The sequence below is a fragment of the Apteryx mantelli genome, chromosome 9 (assembly GCF_036417845.1).
Source record: "Apteryx mantelli isolate bAptMan1 chromosome 9, bAptMan1.hap1, whole genome shotgun sequence".
Taxonomy (NCBI): Eukaryota; Metazoa; Chordata; class Aves; order Apterygiformes; family Apterygidae; genus Apteryx; species Apteryx mantelli.
This window is the reverse complement of record NC_089986.1, coordinates 30772650-30789831: the sequence shown is the minus strand read 5'-3', so window position 1 is coordinate 30789831 and position 17182 is coordinate 30772650. Positions and strand designations below refer to the sequence as shown.

Genomic DNA, 17182 nt, shown 5'->3' with positions numbered 1-17182 from the left:
GGGAATTGCTAGTCCAGTATGGTGAAGACGGAAGGAGATGCTATAGTATTCAAAAGCATACTGACTGCTTGTTGCGTCCTTTTTTTAATCTATGCTGTGGCTGAGCAGGTGTTTCATGTGCCACTGGAGGAGAGGAAATACAAGGACATGAACCAGTTTGGAGAAGGCGAGCAGGCCAAGATCTGCCTAGACATCATGCAGAAGACAGGAGCTCACCTGGAGCTGTCTCTCGCAAAGGACCAGGGCCTTTCAATCATGGTCTCTGGCAAGCTGGAAGCAGTCATGAAGGCTCGGAAGGAGATTGTCGCTCGGCTGCAGACTCAGGTGAGGACATCTAACTGTCTCTCACTTTGTCTTTGCTCTTCCCCAAGATTCGCGGATGCTTTGAGACCCTTGGGTGTGTGTGCTTATAAGCTGAAGAGGTGTTATTAGATGACTAATTCAGCTTTGCCTTATATTTTCAAAGCACACAATTGGCAATTTGGAATGGAGATGAGGCTTAAAATAGGGTTCAAAGCTAATTACAGGCCATGGTGTTGCATGAAGGGTGGAGTCTGCAGTCTCTGAACACTTGAATTGCAAACAGTGACTTTGTGCTAAGGTGCTGCTGCTGGAGGGGGTGCAGGCCCCTCACACAAAGCTAGTAGTTTGTGAGAATGGGACTGTGCCTTCTCTGAACTCCTACAGAGAAGAATGTAGAGGGGTGGAAGAAGGGAGGAAAGAGGAGGTACGGCTGAAAGCTTCATATCAGGGTTCTGGATTGTGTAACTTGAGCCACACTGGTAGGGAGCCAGAGCCCCGTTGTTTCGGTTGCTTGTCCTTTCAGCTGTGTAGGTTTTGATATCTCGCCTTCTGATTCTTGAGTTCATAATCAAGATGGTATTTCTTGTTGGGATATATGACAACCAGTTCTCGTAGGGTGCATTAAGGTGTAATGTCAAAGGTAGTTAATGCAATAGTTAATACAGTATCTGCTTCAGTGCTGTTCAGCCCATGTGTCATACCCTGCCAGAGGGAAGAGAACGGGACAAACCCTAAATAATGTGCATCTGGAAAAATACTTCAGGTTGTACTACCGTAGATTCATGACCCAGTGTCCCCAAATACACCTCCTACTGCCCTGGCCCCAGGTCTGAAAGGTGTGTCTGTATTCTCAACTTCTCCTAGGCTTGGCTGGCTTCAGTAGAAAGAGATAGAGATGAAGACCAAATGATCTTTTTCATGATTCTTCCAGTGTAGTTTGAATTTTGTGTCTAATTACTCTTCGTAGTTACATGTTCACAGGCATAAAGAGCATGGCAGCAATCAAAAGCTACCAAGCTAGTAAAAACTCACACAACAAGAAGGGAAGAAGTCCATAATCCCTGTTACAAACCAGCCCTTTAATGGTAGATTGAGAGAAGCTCTTAGGACCCCTTTTCTAAGAGGGGCCTTCTAGAACTGCTCCCAGGAGCAGCATATGTCACACTGAAGACATCTTCCAGTGAATAGCAGTAAGTACCTCTTAGCTGTCTGCCTGCTGGAATGGGTTTCTGGTGTTGAATTTCTGTTTCCTAGGCATCGGACCATGCGTCTTGCTCTCTGTAGGCTTAGCAGCAGATGCTGGAGTTTGGATAAACTCCATCCTTGAGCCACCCTCTCAGTTGCTGTCTGGTGTTGCTTCTGTGGCTTGTGCTGGGTGACTGGCACCTCTTCATCTGTGCCTGAAAGCCTTTGCTAATTCAGGGAGCTATTCCTGTGTCTCAAGCAAACCAAAGGATTTGGGGGGAAAGGTGGATTTTAGACTCCTGGCATATAGGCGCTGTAGGCCAACTATTCTGGTACAGTGGCAGTCCTCAGACTGAAGGTGGTTGGAAGGGATTGTTCTTGCTCCTCAGGGGTGCTGCCAAGCAGCATCTAACTTGGTTTCCCTGGCTCTGTCCCTGTGGATCTACCAGTGCGGACGAAGGTTCTCACAGATGCTTGGTTTCTGTGTTGCAGGCTTCAGCGACAGTTGCCATTCCCAAGGAGCACCACCGCTTTGTCATTGGAAAGAACGGCGAGAAGCTGCAGGACTTGGAGCTCAAAACTGCAACCAAAATCCAGATTCCCCGCCCGGATGACCCCAGCAATCAGATCAAGATCACCGGCACTAAAGAAGGGATTGAGAAAGCCCGACACGAGATCCTGCTGATCTCAGCTGAGCAGGTACTTGAGCACTGTGATCTCTCTCGTGACGTTAGCTGGAGAGGCGTTTTTCTTCTCCACAGTGTATTAGGTGTTTGTAGCCACCCTGGGCACATTCAGCGGCTAGCATGTTAGTCTGAACAAAGACACGTATGGTGCCACTGCCTGTATGAGCACCTTTGCCAGGTTTTGTAACTTCTGGTTCTCCATTCTGTCCATCCCTGAAGCCAGATAAGTGTTTTTCATGTTTGAAAATGACCATATTTGGTGCCAGGTGAGATAAGACAGGATGTTAGAGATGAATGCCATATAACAACAGTAACAACAGTAGCAACAGCAGGATTTGTGGATTGAAATGGGTGGAGATCTACCAGCCTGCAGACTGCAAAGGGTGCTTGGGCCAGAGTGTCGAGGAGGATAGCACTGGGAACTTAGTTGTGTCTGGCAGAGACTGTTTCGTGGAGGACAGTACCCACAGAGGTCTGTTTTGGGCTCTTCCAGGATAAGCGTGCCGTGGAGCGACTGGATGTGGAGAAAGTGTACCACCCCTTCATTGCTGGCCCTTACAACAAGCTGGTGAGCGAACTTATGCAGGACACAGGGACACGCATCAACATTCCCCCGCCCAGCGTCAACAAGACGGAGATAGTCTTCACAGGAGAAAAGGAGCAGCTAGCCCAGGCCGTGGCTCGTGTTAAGAAGATCTATGAGGAGAAGGTATGGATAGTCCATAAAACCCCCTGCCATCTTCCCTCCACATGCTCATATTCCCTCTTCCCTTCTTGTTCTACTTGTGCATCTCTCCATTGCATCCTTCTCATGTCAGCTCTGGCTCTGCAGCCCTTGCAGCACACGGCCTTGGGTCTTGCCACGTCCTTCCCCAGAAGAGTGGGACTTGGGGTCATGCTACCAGGGAGGTGACAGATGTTTTGCTTTTCTGTGTCCTGCGAATCAGCAGACCACAAAGAGCTCCCTTGGCTCTTGTTCACAAAGGTGTTACTGGGCAATGAAGTGTGAAGTCTGCAATGGTGGCCTGCAGATATTGTCAAAGTTGCTACAATAAGTAAAAGTTGCTGAAGAATGAATTTCACGTATTGATTCTCCACAGTCAACACTGCTATGAATATCCTTGTGGGTTGCTGGGCTGTTCTTCCCCATGGTTAGGACTATATTTGTACTGGTCTGGATTTCAACAGAGATAATCGGCTTATAGCCAGGTAGCCTACATGGTGTTGCATTACAGTACTGCCTGGGGGACAGCTGGGTGTTGAGCCCTGTTGTGCAAGAATGCGTGTGTATGTGGTCTCCTCCGTGTAGTGTCCCAGAAAGTTTGCCACTGAGTACAAGCTGTACCTGTGAACTTGTGAGCACAAGGCTTTCTGTGGGCAGTGACCCAAATCATGCTAGGGCTCTTCGGATCGAGTGTGCTCACCTTTGCTTTGCTCTTTGCTGGATGCAGAGTTTCACTGCATCTGGTGGCTGCCCCTTCCTTTCACTCCTGCCCTTCTCAGCCCCCTTTTGATTGATGCCCTAGTGCCTCTGCCCCTACAGAAAAAGAAGACTACCACCATTGCAGTGGAGGTGAAGAAGTCCCAGCACAAGTATGTCATCGGCCCCAAGGGGAATTCCCTGCAGGAGATCTTGGAGAAAACTGGAGTCTCGGTCGAGATCCCACCCACTGACAGCAGCTCGGAGACGGTGATACTGCGTGGCGAGCCTGAAAAGCTTGGGCAAGCACTGACCGAAGTCTATGCAAAGGTACTGATAAGATGGAGTAGGCCTTCTTAAAAAGTTGCATGAAGGTGTATCCTTTAGTACTGGCAAGTGTGTGGGGGGGTCTCTGCTGGGCTGTTAGAGATGCTGCTTAGCTGAAACCAATACTGAGGTTGCCAGTGTAGAGAGAAATTGAAACTGAACTTATGTGAAGACCTCTTCCAGTCTGTCCATCATACAGTTTCTCTCTTCTATCTCAGGCCAACAGTTTTACCGTCTCCTCGGTCTCTGCCCCCTCTTGGCTTCATCGTTTCATTATTGGAAAGAAAGGACAAAACCTGGCCAAAATAACTCAGCAGATGCCAAAGGTATGGATGAGCTGGTTAGCTTAGCGCTCTCTGCTGTAAGATGTGGTTTAGCTTGTATCACTCTTTGCAGAAGGGATAAATGTGTTCTAGCATGGGAGAAACCAGGGAGGGAGTGACACAGATCTTAATATTAAGAGATCCTCTCTTTCCTGCTACAAACACTACTCACTCTGAGTTACGCTGATGGGTTGAGCCCTCCAAAAGAAGCTTTATATGATACTAGTTTGAGAACTGATGTAGTAGTGGACCTGCAAATGTTGAATTTGGCTAGGCTTCTCACTGTGAGTTACATGATATCTGGAGAAAGGTCATGTGACTAGTTTCTCCAAAGCCCTTGCAGACTCCAGGACAGAACTAGAGCCTTGGGCTCTGGACACTGTTGTATGGCCAGAATTGTAAGTTACCTCTTTCTGAAAACACAGGCGTGATTGTGTACTGTGTGGGAAAGAAACCATCTCCTAGTAGCAGAGATGAGTAGTGTAGGCCTGGTTAACAGCACTGACCTGTCTTGCAAAAGTCTTACTGAATTCCTTGCCTTGTCTAAAGGTTCACATCGAATTCACTGAAGGAGAGGATAAAATCACCTTGGAAGGACCTACAGAAGATGTGAATGTGGCTCAGGAACAGATTGAAGTCATGGTCAAGGATCTGGTAAGTTGGTGTTACTACTTCCAGTACATAAGAGGAATGTAGGGGGAGAAGGGGCAATAGAGCAGGGATGATGACACATGTATCACATCTGCATGATTACTGGAAGCAAGTTGTGTGGCAGATGAGTGAAACACTCGGTTACAAAACTTGTCCATAGCTTTCTTAAAAATCAGCACCACCAGGTCTTAAATCTTTTGCTGCAGAGAAGGAGAATTCTCTTTCAGTCATAGCTAGGGATGCAAAAAATCCCTTTAAATGTTTCACAGACAGGGTACTCTCAGCTCAATGAGTGTTTCTACTCTGCTCAGTAGTAGGAGGAGTGTTTGCAGCTGGCAACTGGAGTGGCAGTGCCAATACCGGCAATAGGCAGTTACTCAGGGCACAAGGCAGGAGAAGTGATGGCCTTCCCTACCTAGCCCTGTACAATTCTTTACAGATCAACCGGATGGATTATGCAGAAATCAACGTTGACCACAAATTCCACCGACACCTTATTGGCAAGAACGGAGCTAACAGTAAGTAGGGTGCCTTTCTAACAGCACTGCAATCCTTCCTTGGACTGTCGATATTTAGTAGACAATAGCAAGGGTTCTGTAACTCATCAGAGCTGGTGTCTCCATCACATTTCATCTGTTCTTCTAGAGCAGTGCTGGCCCAAGGAGATAAATGGTCAGTAAGGCCTTGGGGTGGCTTTAATTTGTGATAGCATCTTGGGAGGTTGAACAGTGATGAGATGATTTTGCCATGTCCTGGAGGAAGTTTTCTCTTGGTTGGAGAATTAAATTTTTCTTTCCTTCAAGTAGCTCTGTGGCTAACGTGAATTACATTTTAACAGCAGATTGGAGGGGCAGTGGAAATCTGCCAGTGAGTTTCTGAACAGGGGTCAGATGGGGATGGGGTCAGAAATGAAATGACCATCTTCTGATCTAAACGTGCTGCTGTTCAGGGAGGATCTTTTGATGCTTCATTCTGGCAAACAGGCATTTGGCTCTGTAGATGCTACAGTACTTATTTGTGCAGGTTCTTGTGCAACACAGATCTGCTCTCCCTGAACTCCAAGGTGGAGAGGCACTGTCCCTATTTCAAGCCCAGCCCACTGGTGTTTTCTCAGAGGTTGGCTTACTGCTTAAACAACCTCTGAGTACTGATATCAAGATGCTTTGTTGCCAGCCTTGGCCTAGCAGACTGTGTCACCACGTTCCTTCCCCTGAAGTTAACAGAATCAAGGACCTCTACAAGGTGTCTGTGCGCATTCCCCCGGACAATGAGAAGAGCAACCTGATCAGAATTGAAGGAGACCCACAGGGGGTCCAACAGGCCAAAAAAGAGCTGCTGGAACTCGCTTCCCGTATGGTGAGTGATGCTTGGGAGGCCACAGAGTTAGGGCTCTTGTGTTTCCTTGTGACCTCTTCTGGTGCAAGTGTGTGCCCCCTCACCCCTTGAGCTCTTGGATCTGTTGGCAAAGGTAAGTTCCTGTTCACAGATCTGTTCCTCTATTCCCTTGCATACCCCTTCTCTGTCAACCTAAAATGAATTTTGTCTAGGGGAGAACAGACAGACATTGCTGACAAGTAAAACTGTCAGGCAGCAAACTGGTACATAAAGCTCTGTGGCTCTCCTGCTGAAAACCCGACTGTAATCTGTATCCTCATCAGGAAAATGAACGCACCAAGGACCTAATCATTGAGCAGAAATTCCACCGGACCATCATTGGGCAGAAAGGCGAGCGGATCCGGGAAATCCGGGAGAAATTCCCAGAGGTAAGGGGATGGGGTTGGGGAACCCGGACGGGATGTTTCCTACTCTGGTAACAGTCTCATTATAGCTGAAGTTGTAAATTTAGTGACTCTGTGTCTAATATGCATGAGAAGACTGTTCTCTTGGCCAGAAGCTGCTAACGTGGCTACACTTTTCCAAATGGGACAGAGGATGTGTAGGATCCCAGGCTTTTGCACAGGTCTGACACACAGCAGTTCTTGCATTTGCTTGAGTTTGCCTTTAAACGACCACCTCTTGCAGGTTATCATCAACTTCCCAGATCCCGCGCACAAGAGCGACATCGTCCAACTTAGAGGTCCCAAGAACGAGGTGGAGAAGTGCACCAAGTACATGCAAAAGATGGTGGCAGACCTGGTAAGAGGAGTTCTGTGTGTTCTTCTGTCCTACACACCTGGGTAGCCCTGGAATAAAGCACAGCTTACTGTCACCATAGCTTAGCTGGGGCTGAAACACCTCTAGATGAGGGAACTGCGCGCACTGTTCTGGCTGGATGGGGGCAAGAGGGTAATACCTCTTATTTGGAGGCAGTATGGGAAGGGACACACTTTTGCTCATTATTTCAAGTCTCTTCTACAGAGAACTGCCTTGGGTCTAAGCCTAATGTCAAAAGCTTGCATTTATCAAGTTCCTGGGGCAGGGCCTGGCTTGTCATGACATTGTAATCTTCAATTCTCCTTTCCTTTCTCCCTTAGGTTGAAAACAGCTTTTCTATTTCTGTCCCCATCTTCAAACAATTCCACAAGAACATCATAGGGAAAGGAGGTGCCAACATCAAGAAGGTGAGATAGCTTTCCTATCTCCCATGCTCAGTATGGTCTCTGCCTGCAGCTAAATCCCCACTCACTGCAGTCTCCTGCTCATTGGTAAAATGTAACTTCCAAGGGCTTTCTTTTGACATGGGACACCTCTGAAATTAATTTTCTCTTTGTGGCAGATCCGTGAAGAAAGCAACACCAAAATTGATCTCCCAGCAGAGAACAGCAACTCGGAGACAATTGTTATCACAGGCAAGAGAGCAAACTGCGAAGCTGCTCGCCACAGAATTCTTGCCATCCAGAAGGAGCTGGTAAGTGAAATGACTGCCCTGTTGCAGACAAGGGACCTGAAAATGTTGCTAAAAGGCATAAACACAGAAGTGGCTGTAATGGGGGAGGACAGGGAGGAACCAAAACACGCACCTCAGTGCATTCTTGAATCTTAACCCCAAGTTCTTAGCAAAAGTTGTCTGTAGCTCCTTGCCCAGAGAGCTGTGATTTAGGCCTGTGTCATCTGGCACTTTTTTTCAGAGAAGTCTCTTTATCCAACTTTCCAGGATGCAAGTAGGGCTGTCCCTCTGAAATGTCATTTGTGAACTAGGGAAGGCAATGCTTTAGCCGAGATCAAGGGGACTAAAAATATCTTGCACTCAGCATTAACGAGGACAACTCTTATCACCTTGAACGAAGCAAGGAACTGAGCTACGTTGTTAAGATGAAAGCCTTTTGATGGGAGACTAATCTCCCAAGACTGACTCTCCACAGTAGCTAGGCGAGTGGTTCCTCTGAGTGCTTGCAGACTTGTGTACTTGCTTTTGAGAGCTCTGAGCTCGCTGAACGCCACCACCATCTCCCATGTAATGCGCTAGCTGACAGCAGCTGTTGCACCTCCAGATGGACTCCTTGATACAGGTGCAGTGATCTTTTGATCAGAGAATGGTTTTGCATTTGTGGTGTTTTTTCTTGGGGAAGAGATATAATTCTTCTAAAATTAACTGTGCTGTGGGGTGATGTTGTCCCGCCTGCCTCTGGCTGCTCGTATGTCAGCAGCAGCTGGTCTCAAACCTCTCTAGTCAGGTATTTCTTACAGCTGTATATAAAAACTAGCAGTGTGGAGGTTGCGTGGTAAGCTGAGTGGGGACAAACACATTTGTGCAGCTGACTAACTGCCTGACACTGTTCTCTTTTAGGCCAACATCACAGAGGTGGAGGTCTCTATTCCTTCCAAGCTGCACAATTCCCTCATTGGCGCCAAAGGCCGCTTCATCCGCTCCATCATGGAGGAGTGTGGTGGAGTCCACATTCACTTCCCCACAGAGGGCTCTGGCAGTGATACCGTGACCATCCGGGGCCCAGCCCAGGATGTGGAGAAAGCCAAGAAACAGCTGCTGCACCTGGCAGAGGAGAAGGTTAGCCCTGTCCTAGGGGAAGAAGCAGATTGTTTTGGCCAGCCCTTTCTCTTTTGGGGTTGAAATGATCCCTTCTGCCTGCTGGGAAACCTCTGGAATTAGACAGCTCCATCATCTTTTGAGGGATTTGAGGACAATTGGGACAATTAAAAGAAAAATGTGCTTCCATCCCTATGACAATGAGTTCCGCCCCCACAGGCAGAAGAAATGGCTCTAACACTTCTTTCCATAGGCTGGGAATGTATTAAAAGGGCCTCTACCCCTGGGGTTTAAATGCTGTTAGGTAACTACACTCCCCTGAAACAGCTTTCCCTGCATATCTCCCTTCCTTTTTTTTTTCTTTTTTCTTTTGATCTCCCAAGTTCCAGCTCTTGTCACTGTTCTTCTATATCACTGCATGAACCTGGGTTTGAGAGCCCCTGGTTACAGGACCTTGCCCTGAGTTGTGACTAGCTGGTGATTTTATTAGCAAAAGAAACCCCTTTCCAACTTGTACATATATACAAGTTCTCCTGATCAGCTGCTTCTGCTGCCTGGCTTACAGCAGTCAGTCAGCAAATGGTTACGCTGCCTCATGCGAGTGTCAGACCCTTCTTCAGGGGAAGTCTTTTCTGCTCATATTCTCACTAGTCATGGTGAGTACAGAGATAGCCGTTCAGCCCTGCAGATGTCTTCATGTAGTATTTTCTCTTTAAGACATCATACCTTTGATTTTGGACATGAGACTGTATCTACCTTGCTCTTGAAACAGTGTGTATGTGTGTGTGCAGGTACACTGTACACACTACTGGTGTGGACATATATCTTCTGTATATTGACATGTCCCCTGGCTATCTGACTCCTTTCAGCAAACAAAGAGTTATACTGTGGACCTCCGTGCAAAGCCAGAATACCACAAGTTCCTTATTGGTAAAGGCGGTGGCAACATCCGTAAGGTGCGTGACAACACTGGGGCCCGCATCATCTTCCCAACCTCTGAGGACAAAGATCAGGAGCTGATCACTATCATGGGGACCGAGGAGGCTGTCAAGGAGGCACAGAAGGAGCTGGAGGCCCTCATCAAGAACCTGGTGAGAACTACTTCTCTTTTTCTACCGATACCTGTAGCAGGTGCCAGTGAGTCAGTGTGGAGGACCTGCTTGTCCTAAAACCATGTGCTGCCCTTCACGGGAGCTCAGAAAGATCTCCATGCTGTCAGTGCTGGAGTGAAGTTGTAAGGGTTTTCTGACTGCCATTGAGCACAACAAACTAGCGATTACCCCCAGAACAGGCAGGGTTGACTGATTGTCATCTATCGGCAGGATAATGTGGTAGAAGACTCCATGGTGGTTGACCCTAAGCACCACCGCCACTTTGTCATCCGGAGAGGACAAGTTCTGCGTGAGATCGCTGATGAGTACGGTGGTGTGATGGTCAGCTTCCCACGCTCTGGCACCCAGAGCGACAAAGTCACCCTCAAGGGAGCAAAGGACTGTGTGGAGGCAGCGAAGAAACGCATCCAGGAGATCATCGAGGACCTGGTATGTCTGAGGAAAGCTGTTTTCATCACTTTGTTGCTTCAGCAGTGCCCTTCTTGAACCTGTGTACAGCCAAGCTTTATATAAACGAGTCATGCGGCAACATAGGGCCTGCAGGCTTTAGATCCCAGGCTGGGGAAGAGCTACTGGCTCCAAAATGACAAAGCTGTACAAAGGAATTGCCTCCTCTGCACTCCCCAGGGTGTTTGGGGGTGGAAATGAAGGCTCTTCCTTGGTGTGCTTCTAGGCATTAAAAGGTTGGAGCCTTCTTGTGCCTCTCCATGCTGGGTCTTCGGCAGTGGCTGCTGTCTGGCTTTTCCTATCCTCTCAGCACTGAATTTTGGAAGCAGCCAGCAGTCAAACTTGTGCCCTCTCTTTCTTTTTTTCTTATCTTTTTCCTTTCTCCGCATTGTTCCTCCCCTTCAGGGTCACAGAAAGCTTGAGCTTTGGTCTCTAAAGCCCTTAACATCATGGGTTGGAGACAGCTTTTGTTAAGAAATCCTACACTAACTCCTATGAGAGTAAGAAAGATTCTAGGAAACTGTCAGTTCTTCCCCTGCCACCAGCTTTTATGTCTTCACGTGTCCATTATGGATTTCACCATGTGCAAGCATCCTGTATTCTGGTGTGAAAGTGGCTGCATCACGATAGAGCAACTCTGCTTTCTCGCAGGAAGCTCAAGTGACAATCGAGTGCACCATCCCACAAAAGTTCCACCGCTCCATTATGGGCCCCAAAGGATCCCGGATCCAGCAGATCACCCGGGACTATGGTGTCCAGATCAAATTCCCTGACAGGGAGGAGAACCCAGGTATACCCATGGATGCATGTTCACATGGTAATTGGGGAGATCACATAAGTGTAGTGTAGAATAGTATCTTGGCTTTTAACGTATCAGTGGAGATGTTCTAGCTAAAATCTGTGGAGAAGTAACCCTAGGTGTTCCCTGCCGTGTCCTTAATTCGGGCTCAGCATCAACCTGGTCATCTTGGGAAAAAGGGCCAGTTTGGGAAGGTGAAACTGCAGACCTTGTTCTCAACACAGCACAGGGAGCATGAGGACCTAACCTGGCAAAAAGCAGAACCTGCTGCTGCTCCATTGCTGTAGAGGCTTGCCAGGGCTTCTCTGAGCTCTCATGCTCTCGTTGCTGGGTATCTTGAATCCAGCACAGCCAGGGCCTGTTGGCTGGGGCCTGATCTGCCTGTTCTTGTTGAATAGTCTGGCCTAGCATCAGCTGCCCTGCTGTAATGTCCAGTGATGTGCTGGTCGACTTCCCTGGTGGTGAAGAAGCTGCCAGCCTTACCTGTTGTCTCTGCTGACACAGGAGCGCAGCTTCTACTTGTGCTGTGCAGCTGCAGGCCCTCTCCATGTAGGCAAAGGCAATATCCGTGCTGTGTAGAGGAGACTGTCTCAATGGATGTCCTTGTTCTGCTTGGTTCTGCTCGGTCCAGGCTAAGCCACGGCAGGCTGCCTGTGCCAGGAGTGACCTCTTCCACAGAGGCTGTAGCATCTGACCTCTTGTGGCAAAGACCAGGCTGAGCCTGCAGATCTGGAGGGGGAGATGTTGAGCAAGGAGAGGACTCTGCGCATTTAACATGAGGTTTTCCGTTTTGTCAGCCCCTGCTGCAGAGCCAGCTGTGCAGGAGAACGGTGAGGAGGGAGGGGAAGGCAAGGACGGGAAGGATGCAGACCCCAGCTCTCCGAAGAAGTGTGACATCATCATCATCTCTGGCCGCAGGGAGAAGTGCGAGGCAGCAAAGGAGGCGCTGCAGGTATGTGGCTTTCCAAGGCCCCTTAGGCCTGCAATGTAATGGTGCCCTGATGCAAAAAGCTCACTGTGAGCTTTAGTGATGGTAATAAAACTATCCAGCCGTGTTTGCTACCGAGCTGGTCGCTGACCCTAACTGCAGACCACCCAGGGGAAGTTCTCCTATTGCTCTGTAATTTAGCTTGGTGGCTTGAATCGTGGGGCCTGACCTAGCAGTTGCCAGAGCTGTAAGCAGCCCCAAGATACTTGCCATAAAAGCATGACATGCTTGTTTTATGGAGCAGGGTTGGAAAGAGAAACAGTCTGACTGAGGCTGCATCATTCAAACTTTAGCAGACCTTGCCATAGACAAGGTACCATGTCGTAGCAGTGATGTTGTCTGTGAGTCTCTGCTAGGTGGAAGCCAGGGATATGAAAACAGGCTATGTCTGCAGAGAAGGTATAGGATTGCTTGCTTGGAAAAGGTGCTTTAACACCCAACAGGTCATTTTCGTGTTTGCAGCTGCTCTCTCTCCCTTTAGAGTTTATGCCTTGACTACATGGGAATGTACCTCAGGTTAGCAAGCTGTTCTTTTGGGCAAGTATATGGCAAGCTGTGGGATGAGAGAAGTCTTTCATCTGTTAAACTGTGCTCCCTCCCCTGCAGGCTCTGGTTCCTGTCACCATTGAGGTGGAAGTTCCCTTTGATCTTCACCGTTACATCATTGGCCAGAAAGGAAGTGGAATCCGCAAAATGATGGATGAGTTTGAAGTAAGTCGGTGCCCTTCCTGTGGTCTCCTCTGTCCTGGAGCGTCAGTAAGTGACTGTTTGTGGTGTCAGCAACCAGTTGCGACATATTCAGCACTGTCATGGCTTGACCATGGCAATGCAGGCTCTGCAATAAGAAAACGATCACTGTGTAATTTAGTCCCTGGCTCTGGGGTTTGGTATTTTTTGCACTGAAGCTGCGTGATGCCATGAATGTTGTGTGATTTTGTTGAGGTCTGCAGGGATTCCCTACCAGCGTGAGGGTTGTTTTCCCTCCTTGGCCATGGGAGACAGCTCTGCGATGCCTGCTTGTTTGGGAGAGTTCCCCAGAAGCCCATGGTGCTTACCATGGGCCTCTTGTTCTTGGGACTGATGCAGGTTGGCTGCAGACAGCGCTGTTGAAGATGTGTTTCTTTCTCTAGCCTCTCCAGGCTGGCACAGAAACTGCTGGGAGCTGAAGCCCTGCAGCAAAGCAGCTTGGTGTAGGTGGTGGCTGGAGAAACAGGGGTCAGGCTCTCTGGGTGGGGGCTGATCTTGATGGCAGGGGAGATCAGTGAGGAGCCGACCTGCATTGAGTAGTGGTACAAAATGACAGTCGGTACCTGTTGCTCAGGTGAACATCCAAGTCCCTGCTCCTGAGCTGCAGTCAGATGTCATCACCATCACTGGGCTGGCCGCCAACTTGGACCGTGCTAAGGCTGGGCTACTGGAAAGAGTGAAGGAACTGCAAGCTGAGCAAGAGGATAGGGTAAGGCCTAAGAGGATCGGGTAAGGCCTCTTTAATATGAACTGACAGGGGAGAGCTTTTGGATTCTACCGTAGGGGAAACTTGGGACTTCCCAGGGCTTTATCACAACCCCATGTTCCTTTCAGACACTTCAGGGTGGGAACCTCACGGTGCTAGAAGTCCTTCTGTATCTTCTCTCAGTGAATCCTTGTCCCAGCTTCGAGGGTGAGGGATGAGCTGGGTGGTTGTTTGCCACTTGGAATTTCCTGTTGGGCTTGGCAAAAACACAAAGCCCCAGCTGATGGATGAGATGGATACTTTTCTGTAGCCATGTATGCTCAGGCAGGACCCTGCAGAATTTGCCCTGCACATGCAGGGGGGCACCTGAGCCAGAAGGAAATGTTGGGACTTGGAGGGACATGACTGTACCAGCTGTGGCATGTTCCCTGCTGTTGTGCCTCACTCTGCTTCTCCCATTCCAGGCCTTGCGAAGCTTTAAGCTGACGGTCACTGTGGATTCCAAGTATCACCCTAAAATCATTGGAAGAAAGGGAGCAGTGATCACCCAGATACGCACAGAGCACGAGGTCAACATCCAGTTCCCTGACAAGGATGATGAAAGCCAGGTGAGGGCAGAGGGGGCACAAGGAGGGCTGCTGGTAGTCTCTGAGCATAGGAAGCACAGCATCCTCTGTAGGGCTCTGACCTCCCTGTGCTGCCTTTGGAAGAGGTGGAGAATAAAGGGGAGCAAAAAGGAGATTGCTCAGCTGCTTGTGGGCCTGGTCACTCATACATCTCCCCATGCCCCCAGGCCCAGGACCAGATCACCATCACGGGCTATGAGAAGAATGCCGAGGCTGCCCGGGATGCCATCATGAAGATCGTTGGTGAGCTGGAGCAGATGGTCTCGGAGGATGTGACGCTGGACCATCGTGTTCATGCACGCATCATTGGTGCGCGCGGCAAAGCCATCCGCAAAATCATGGATGAGTTCAAGGTGAGCGGTGGGACCATGGGCCACCAGGCTGGGCCAGGCCTGGGTGCCCAGTGGTGTTGCTTGCTCATGCATTGCAGGCTTGGCAGCAGCTTGGTGCTGCAGGCTACATTCAGGAGTGTGAGGTTCATGCCTTCTGGTCCTCACATCTTGTGCCTGTTGAGTACCTCCAGCTGGAACAGGCACAGAAGAAGAGCCAGTGGTGTCCTGTTCCTCTGGAGCTGTGTCACTACAAACACGTGAGCAGAATTCCCAGGGCTGGGGCACCCTGGTAAGCCCCAGGCAGCTGGGCTGTCTGGACACCATACCCAGTCACCAGCTCAAGCATCCCCACACAACCTCTGCTGTGAGTCACTCTTTCTCCAGAAGTCAGGCAGGGAGGAGCTGAGCTGTTCCCGTCTTGCTTGGAAGTGTAGTCATAAGAGGAACCTGGAAATGCTTCCTTTGTGCTCTAGCTTAGCCCTGCAAACAGCACTGAACTCCATGTCCCTCTGTGCAAGCCCTTGTAGTGGGTTTCTTGCAGGTGGTGTCCCAGGTGGTATGGGATCACCTCTCCCTGGGAGAGGGATGGTTGTGTCAGCTGCTCCGATTACTGGAGTTAAAGTAATCAGAGTTAAAGTCGGGACTGTTGCTGGGGTGCTGTGGGAGGGGACTGTACTGAGACTCCTTCAGCTTGAGCTGAATTCAAGGAGATCCTCTGGATTTCTTTTTCTCTCTTGATTCTCTTGAGACACTCTCGGGGCTCCAGATTTGGCTACAGGAAGCTGAAGGCTTTGTCAAAGTCAGCTCAATCTGGAAAAAGCAGGAGCCTGGGCCCCTGAATATGGCAGTAGCAGAATGTTTTACTAGAGGGCAGTGAGTAATGGAAATTGGGAGTGAATAGGCTTTGGAGGACTTGCATCTTGGCTGGGCTTCATTGTTGAACCGAGGAGTGTTCAAACTGGTGACTGCGGCCATTTGTTTCCCAAGTGAGCAGCTTTTGGTCCCCTTGTATGGCTTCCCCGCAGCCATCTGGTAGGCAGAGCTGTAAGAGAGCTCGAGTGCTGTGTGTGGGGAACGCTTTGCCAGCTCCATAAAACGACTGTCAGCCAGAAGCATTCTATCTCTGGAGGAGCTAGAAAGCTTGTTGTGCCTCATGCTGATGGCAAAGATGCTAGGAGTGATGCGAGGATGCCGTCTGGAAGTGCAGAGAGCATCTTCTGCCTCTGCCGCAAGTGGTGCTGCGCAGTGGGGTGGGAGAGCAGCGGGGCCCTGGGCAGTGAGAACAGCAGGGGCTGCGGGGAAGTGGGTTGTTACTGCAGACTTGAAGACTCCCGTCTGTCTTCCTTTGCGGGGGGACCAGACAGGCTCCAGGGCCTGGCATATTCTAGGGCATCCCCCCCTGTCTGGACTGTGGAGCTGCTAAATGGACTTGCAGCAGGGAACTGATCAGGGCTTTTCTCTCCTGCAGATCTACTGGTGGGGGTCTGGGGGAGTGTCTGGCTTTTCAGATGCGCAGGGGTAAGTCCTCTCCTGTTCCTTGTCTTGCAGGTGGATATTCGCTTCCCCCAGAGCGGAGCTCCTGACCCCAACTGCGTGACTGTGACAGGGCTCCCTGAGAATGTGGAAGAAGCTATTGATCACATCCTGAACTTGGAGGAAGAATACGTAAGTGTTTAGCGAATCTCTGCATGGGGCTTAGCAAGGACTTCCTCTATCGCAGAGCTGGATGTCTGAGTAGCTCCGTCTGGTATTTCCTACTGTGGCTTTGGAGAACTCAGACCCTGTGCAGGTGGCAGTCAGCCCTCATGTGCAACTGTCGCTCAAACCGCAGGGTGCAGAGCCCTGGGCTGTGTTCTGTGAAGCAATGCAAGGTCTGGCCCCACTGTAACTGGCAGCATGTGCAAGTGCTTGCCCAGCTGCAGCTTGCATCAGTCGCAGTCTAGGATGTGGTGGCTTCCACCTAGTAGAGAAACGCTGTTTTCAGCCATTGTAGAACAAGCTAGTGACCTTAGATAGGTCGCAGCAGGGTGAGATGTACTTTAGGGGTGCTTTATACCAGTACAGAGAACTAGCAAGATCTCCTCTCTAACTGGGCTGTGTGGCTGCAGCTTGCAGATGTGGTGGACAATGAGGCAATGCAGGTGTATATGAAGCCCTCTTCCCATGAAGAGTCCAAGGCCCCATCCAAGGGCTTCGTGGTGAGAGATGCCCCCTGGGCCACCGTCAACAACGAAAAGGTGAGTGCTGCTTCTGCTAAAGACCCGGGGGCATGGGGAGTGGCGGCACCCTATGCCAAGGAGCTGCTCTGGGATCTGGCCCTCCTGCCTCAGCTGGGGAAACGGAGCGCTCTCCCTTCCTTGGCAGGCAGAGCAAGCAGTGAGAGGCCCCGCTGCATTCCATGGCCTGTGGCACATGAGGGCAGGCGTGGGCTCTGCCTCTCCAGCTCCCAGAGCACTGCTGCCTCCTTCCTCCAAACGCCTTGCCCGTATTGGCTGCTCCACTGCAGAGCTGAGGCGGGTGGGGAGCCCTTATCCAAAACCGTCCTGCCAGGTTGCGTTCTCTTTAGGGGTCAGCACCTCTGACTCTTCTGCTCTAGCACAGAACT

At 49.9% G+C, this 17182-nt stretch overlaps 1 protein-coding gene across 3 annotated transcripts in view; it reads left to right on the top strand.

Moving 5' to 3' along the window:
- HDLBP (high density lipoprotein binding protein) overlaps nucleotides 1–17182 on the top strand; it is a 41735-nt gene that overhangs the window by 21692 nt on the left and 2861 nt on the right. For all 3 annotated transcript variants that reach the window (XM_067302085.1, XM_067302083.1, XM_067302084.1), the window contains exons 5-27: nucleotides 109–324; nucleotides 1981–2187; nucleotides 2668–2883; nucleotides 3718–3924; nucleotides 4140–4247; nucleotides 4794–4898; nucleotides 5335–5413; nucleotides 6112–6251; nucleotides 6554–6658; nucleotides 6918–7031; nucleotides 7370–7456; nucleotides 7612–7743; nucleotides 8623–8841; nucleotides 9690–9911; nucleotides 10143–10361; nucleotides 11031–11169; nucleotides 11976–12130; nucleotides 12773–12877; nucleotides 13488–13622; nucleotides 14084–14227; nucleotides 14413–14598; nucleotides 16126–16242; nucleotides 16686–16814. In XM_067302085.1, coding sequence (XP_067158186.1) covers nucleotides 109–324; nucleotides 1981–2187; nucleotides 2668–2883; nucleotides 3718–3924; nucleotides 4140–4247; nucleotides 4794–4898; nucleotides 5335–5413; nucleotides 6112–6251; nucleotides 6554–6658; nucleotides 6918–7031; nucleotides 7370–7456; nucleotides 7612–7743; nucleotides 8623–8841; nucleotides 9690–9911; nucleotides 10143–10361; nucleotides 11031–11169; nucleotides 11976–12130; nucleotides 12773–12877; nucleotides 13488–13622; nucleotides 14084–14227; nucleotides 14413–14598; nucleotides 16126–16242; nucleotides 16686–16814 — 3486 coding nt within the window. The remainder of the gene's footprint in view (nucleotides 1–108; nucleotides 325–1980; nucleotides 2188–2667; nucleotides 2884–3717; nucleotides 3925–4139; nucleotides 4248–4793; nucleotides 4899–5334; nucleotides 5414–6111; nucleotides 6252–6553; nucleotides 6659–6917; nucleotides 7032–7369; nucleotides 7457–7611; nucleotides 7744–8622; nucleotides 8842–9689; nucleotides 9912–10142; nucleotides 10362–11030; nucleotides 11170–11975; nucleotides 12131–12772; nucleotides 12878–13487; nucleotides 13623–14083; nucleotides 14228–14412; nucleotides 14599–16125; nucleotides 16243–16685; nucleotides 16815–17182) is intronic.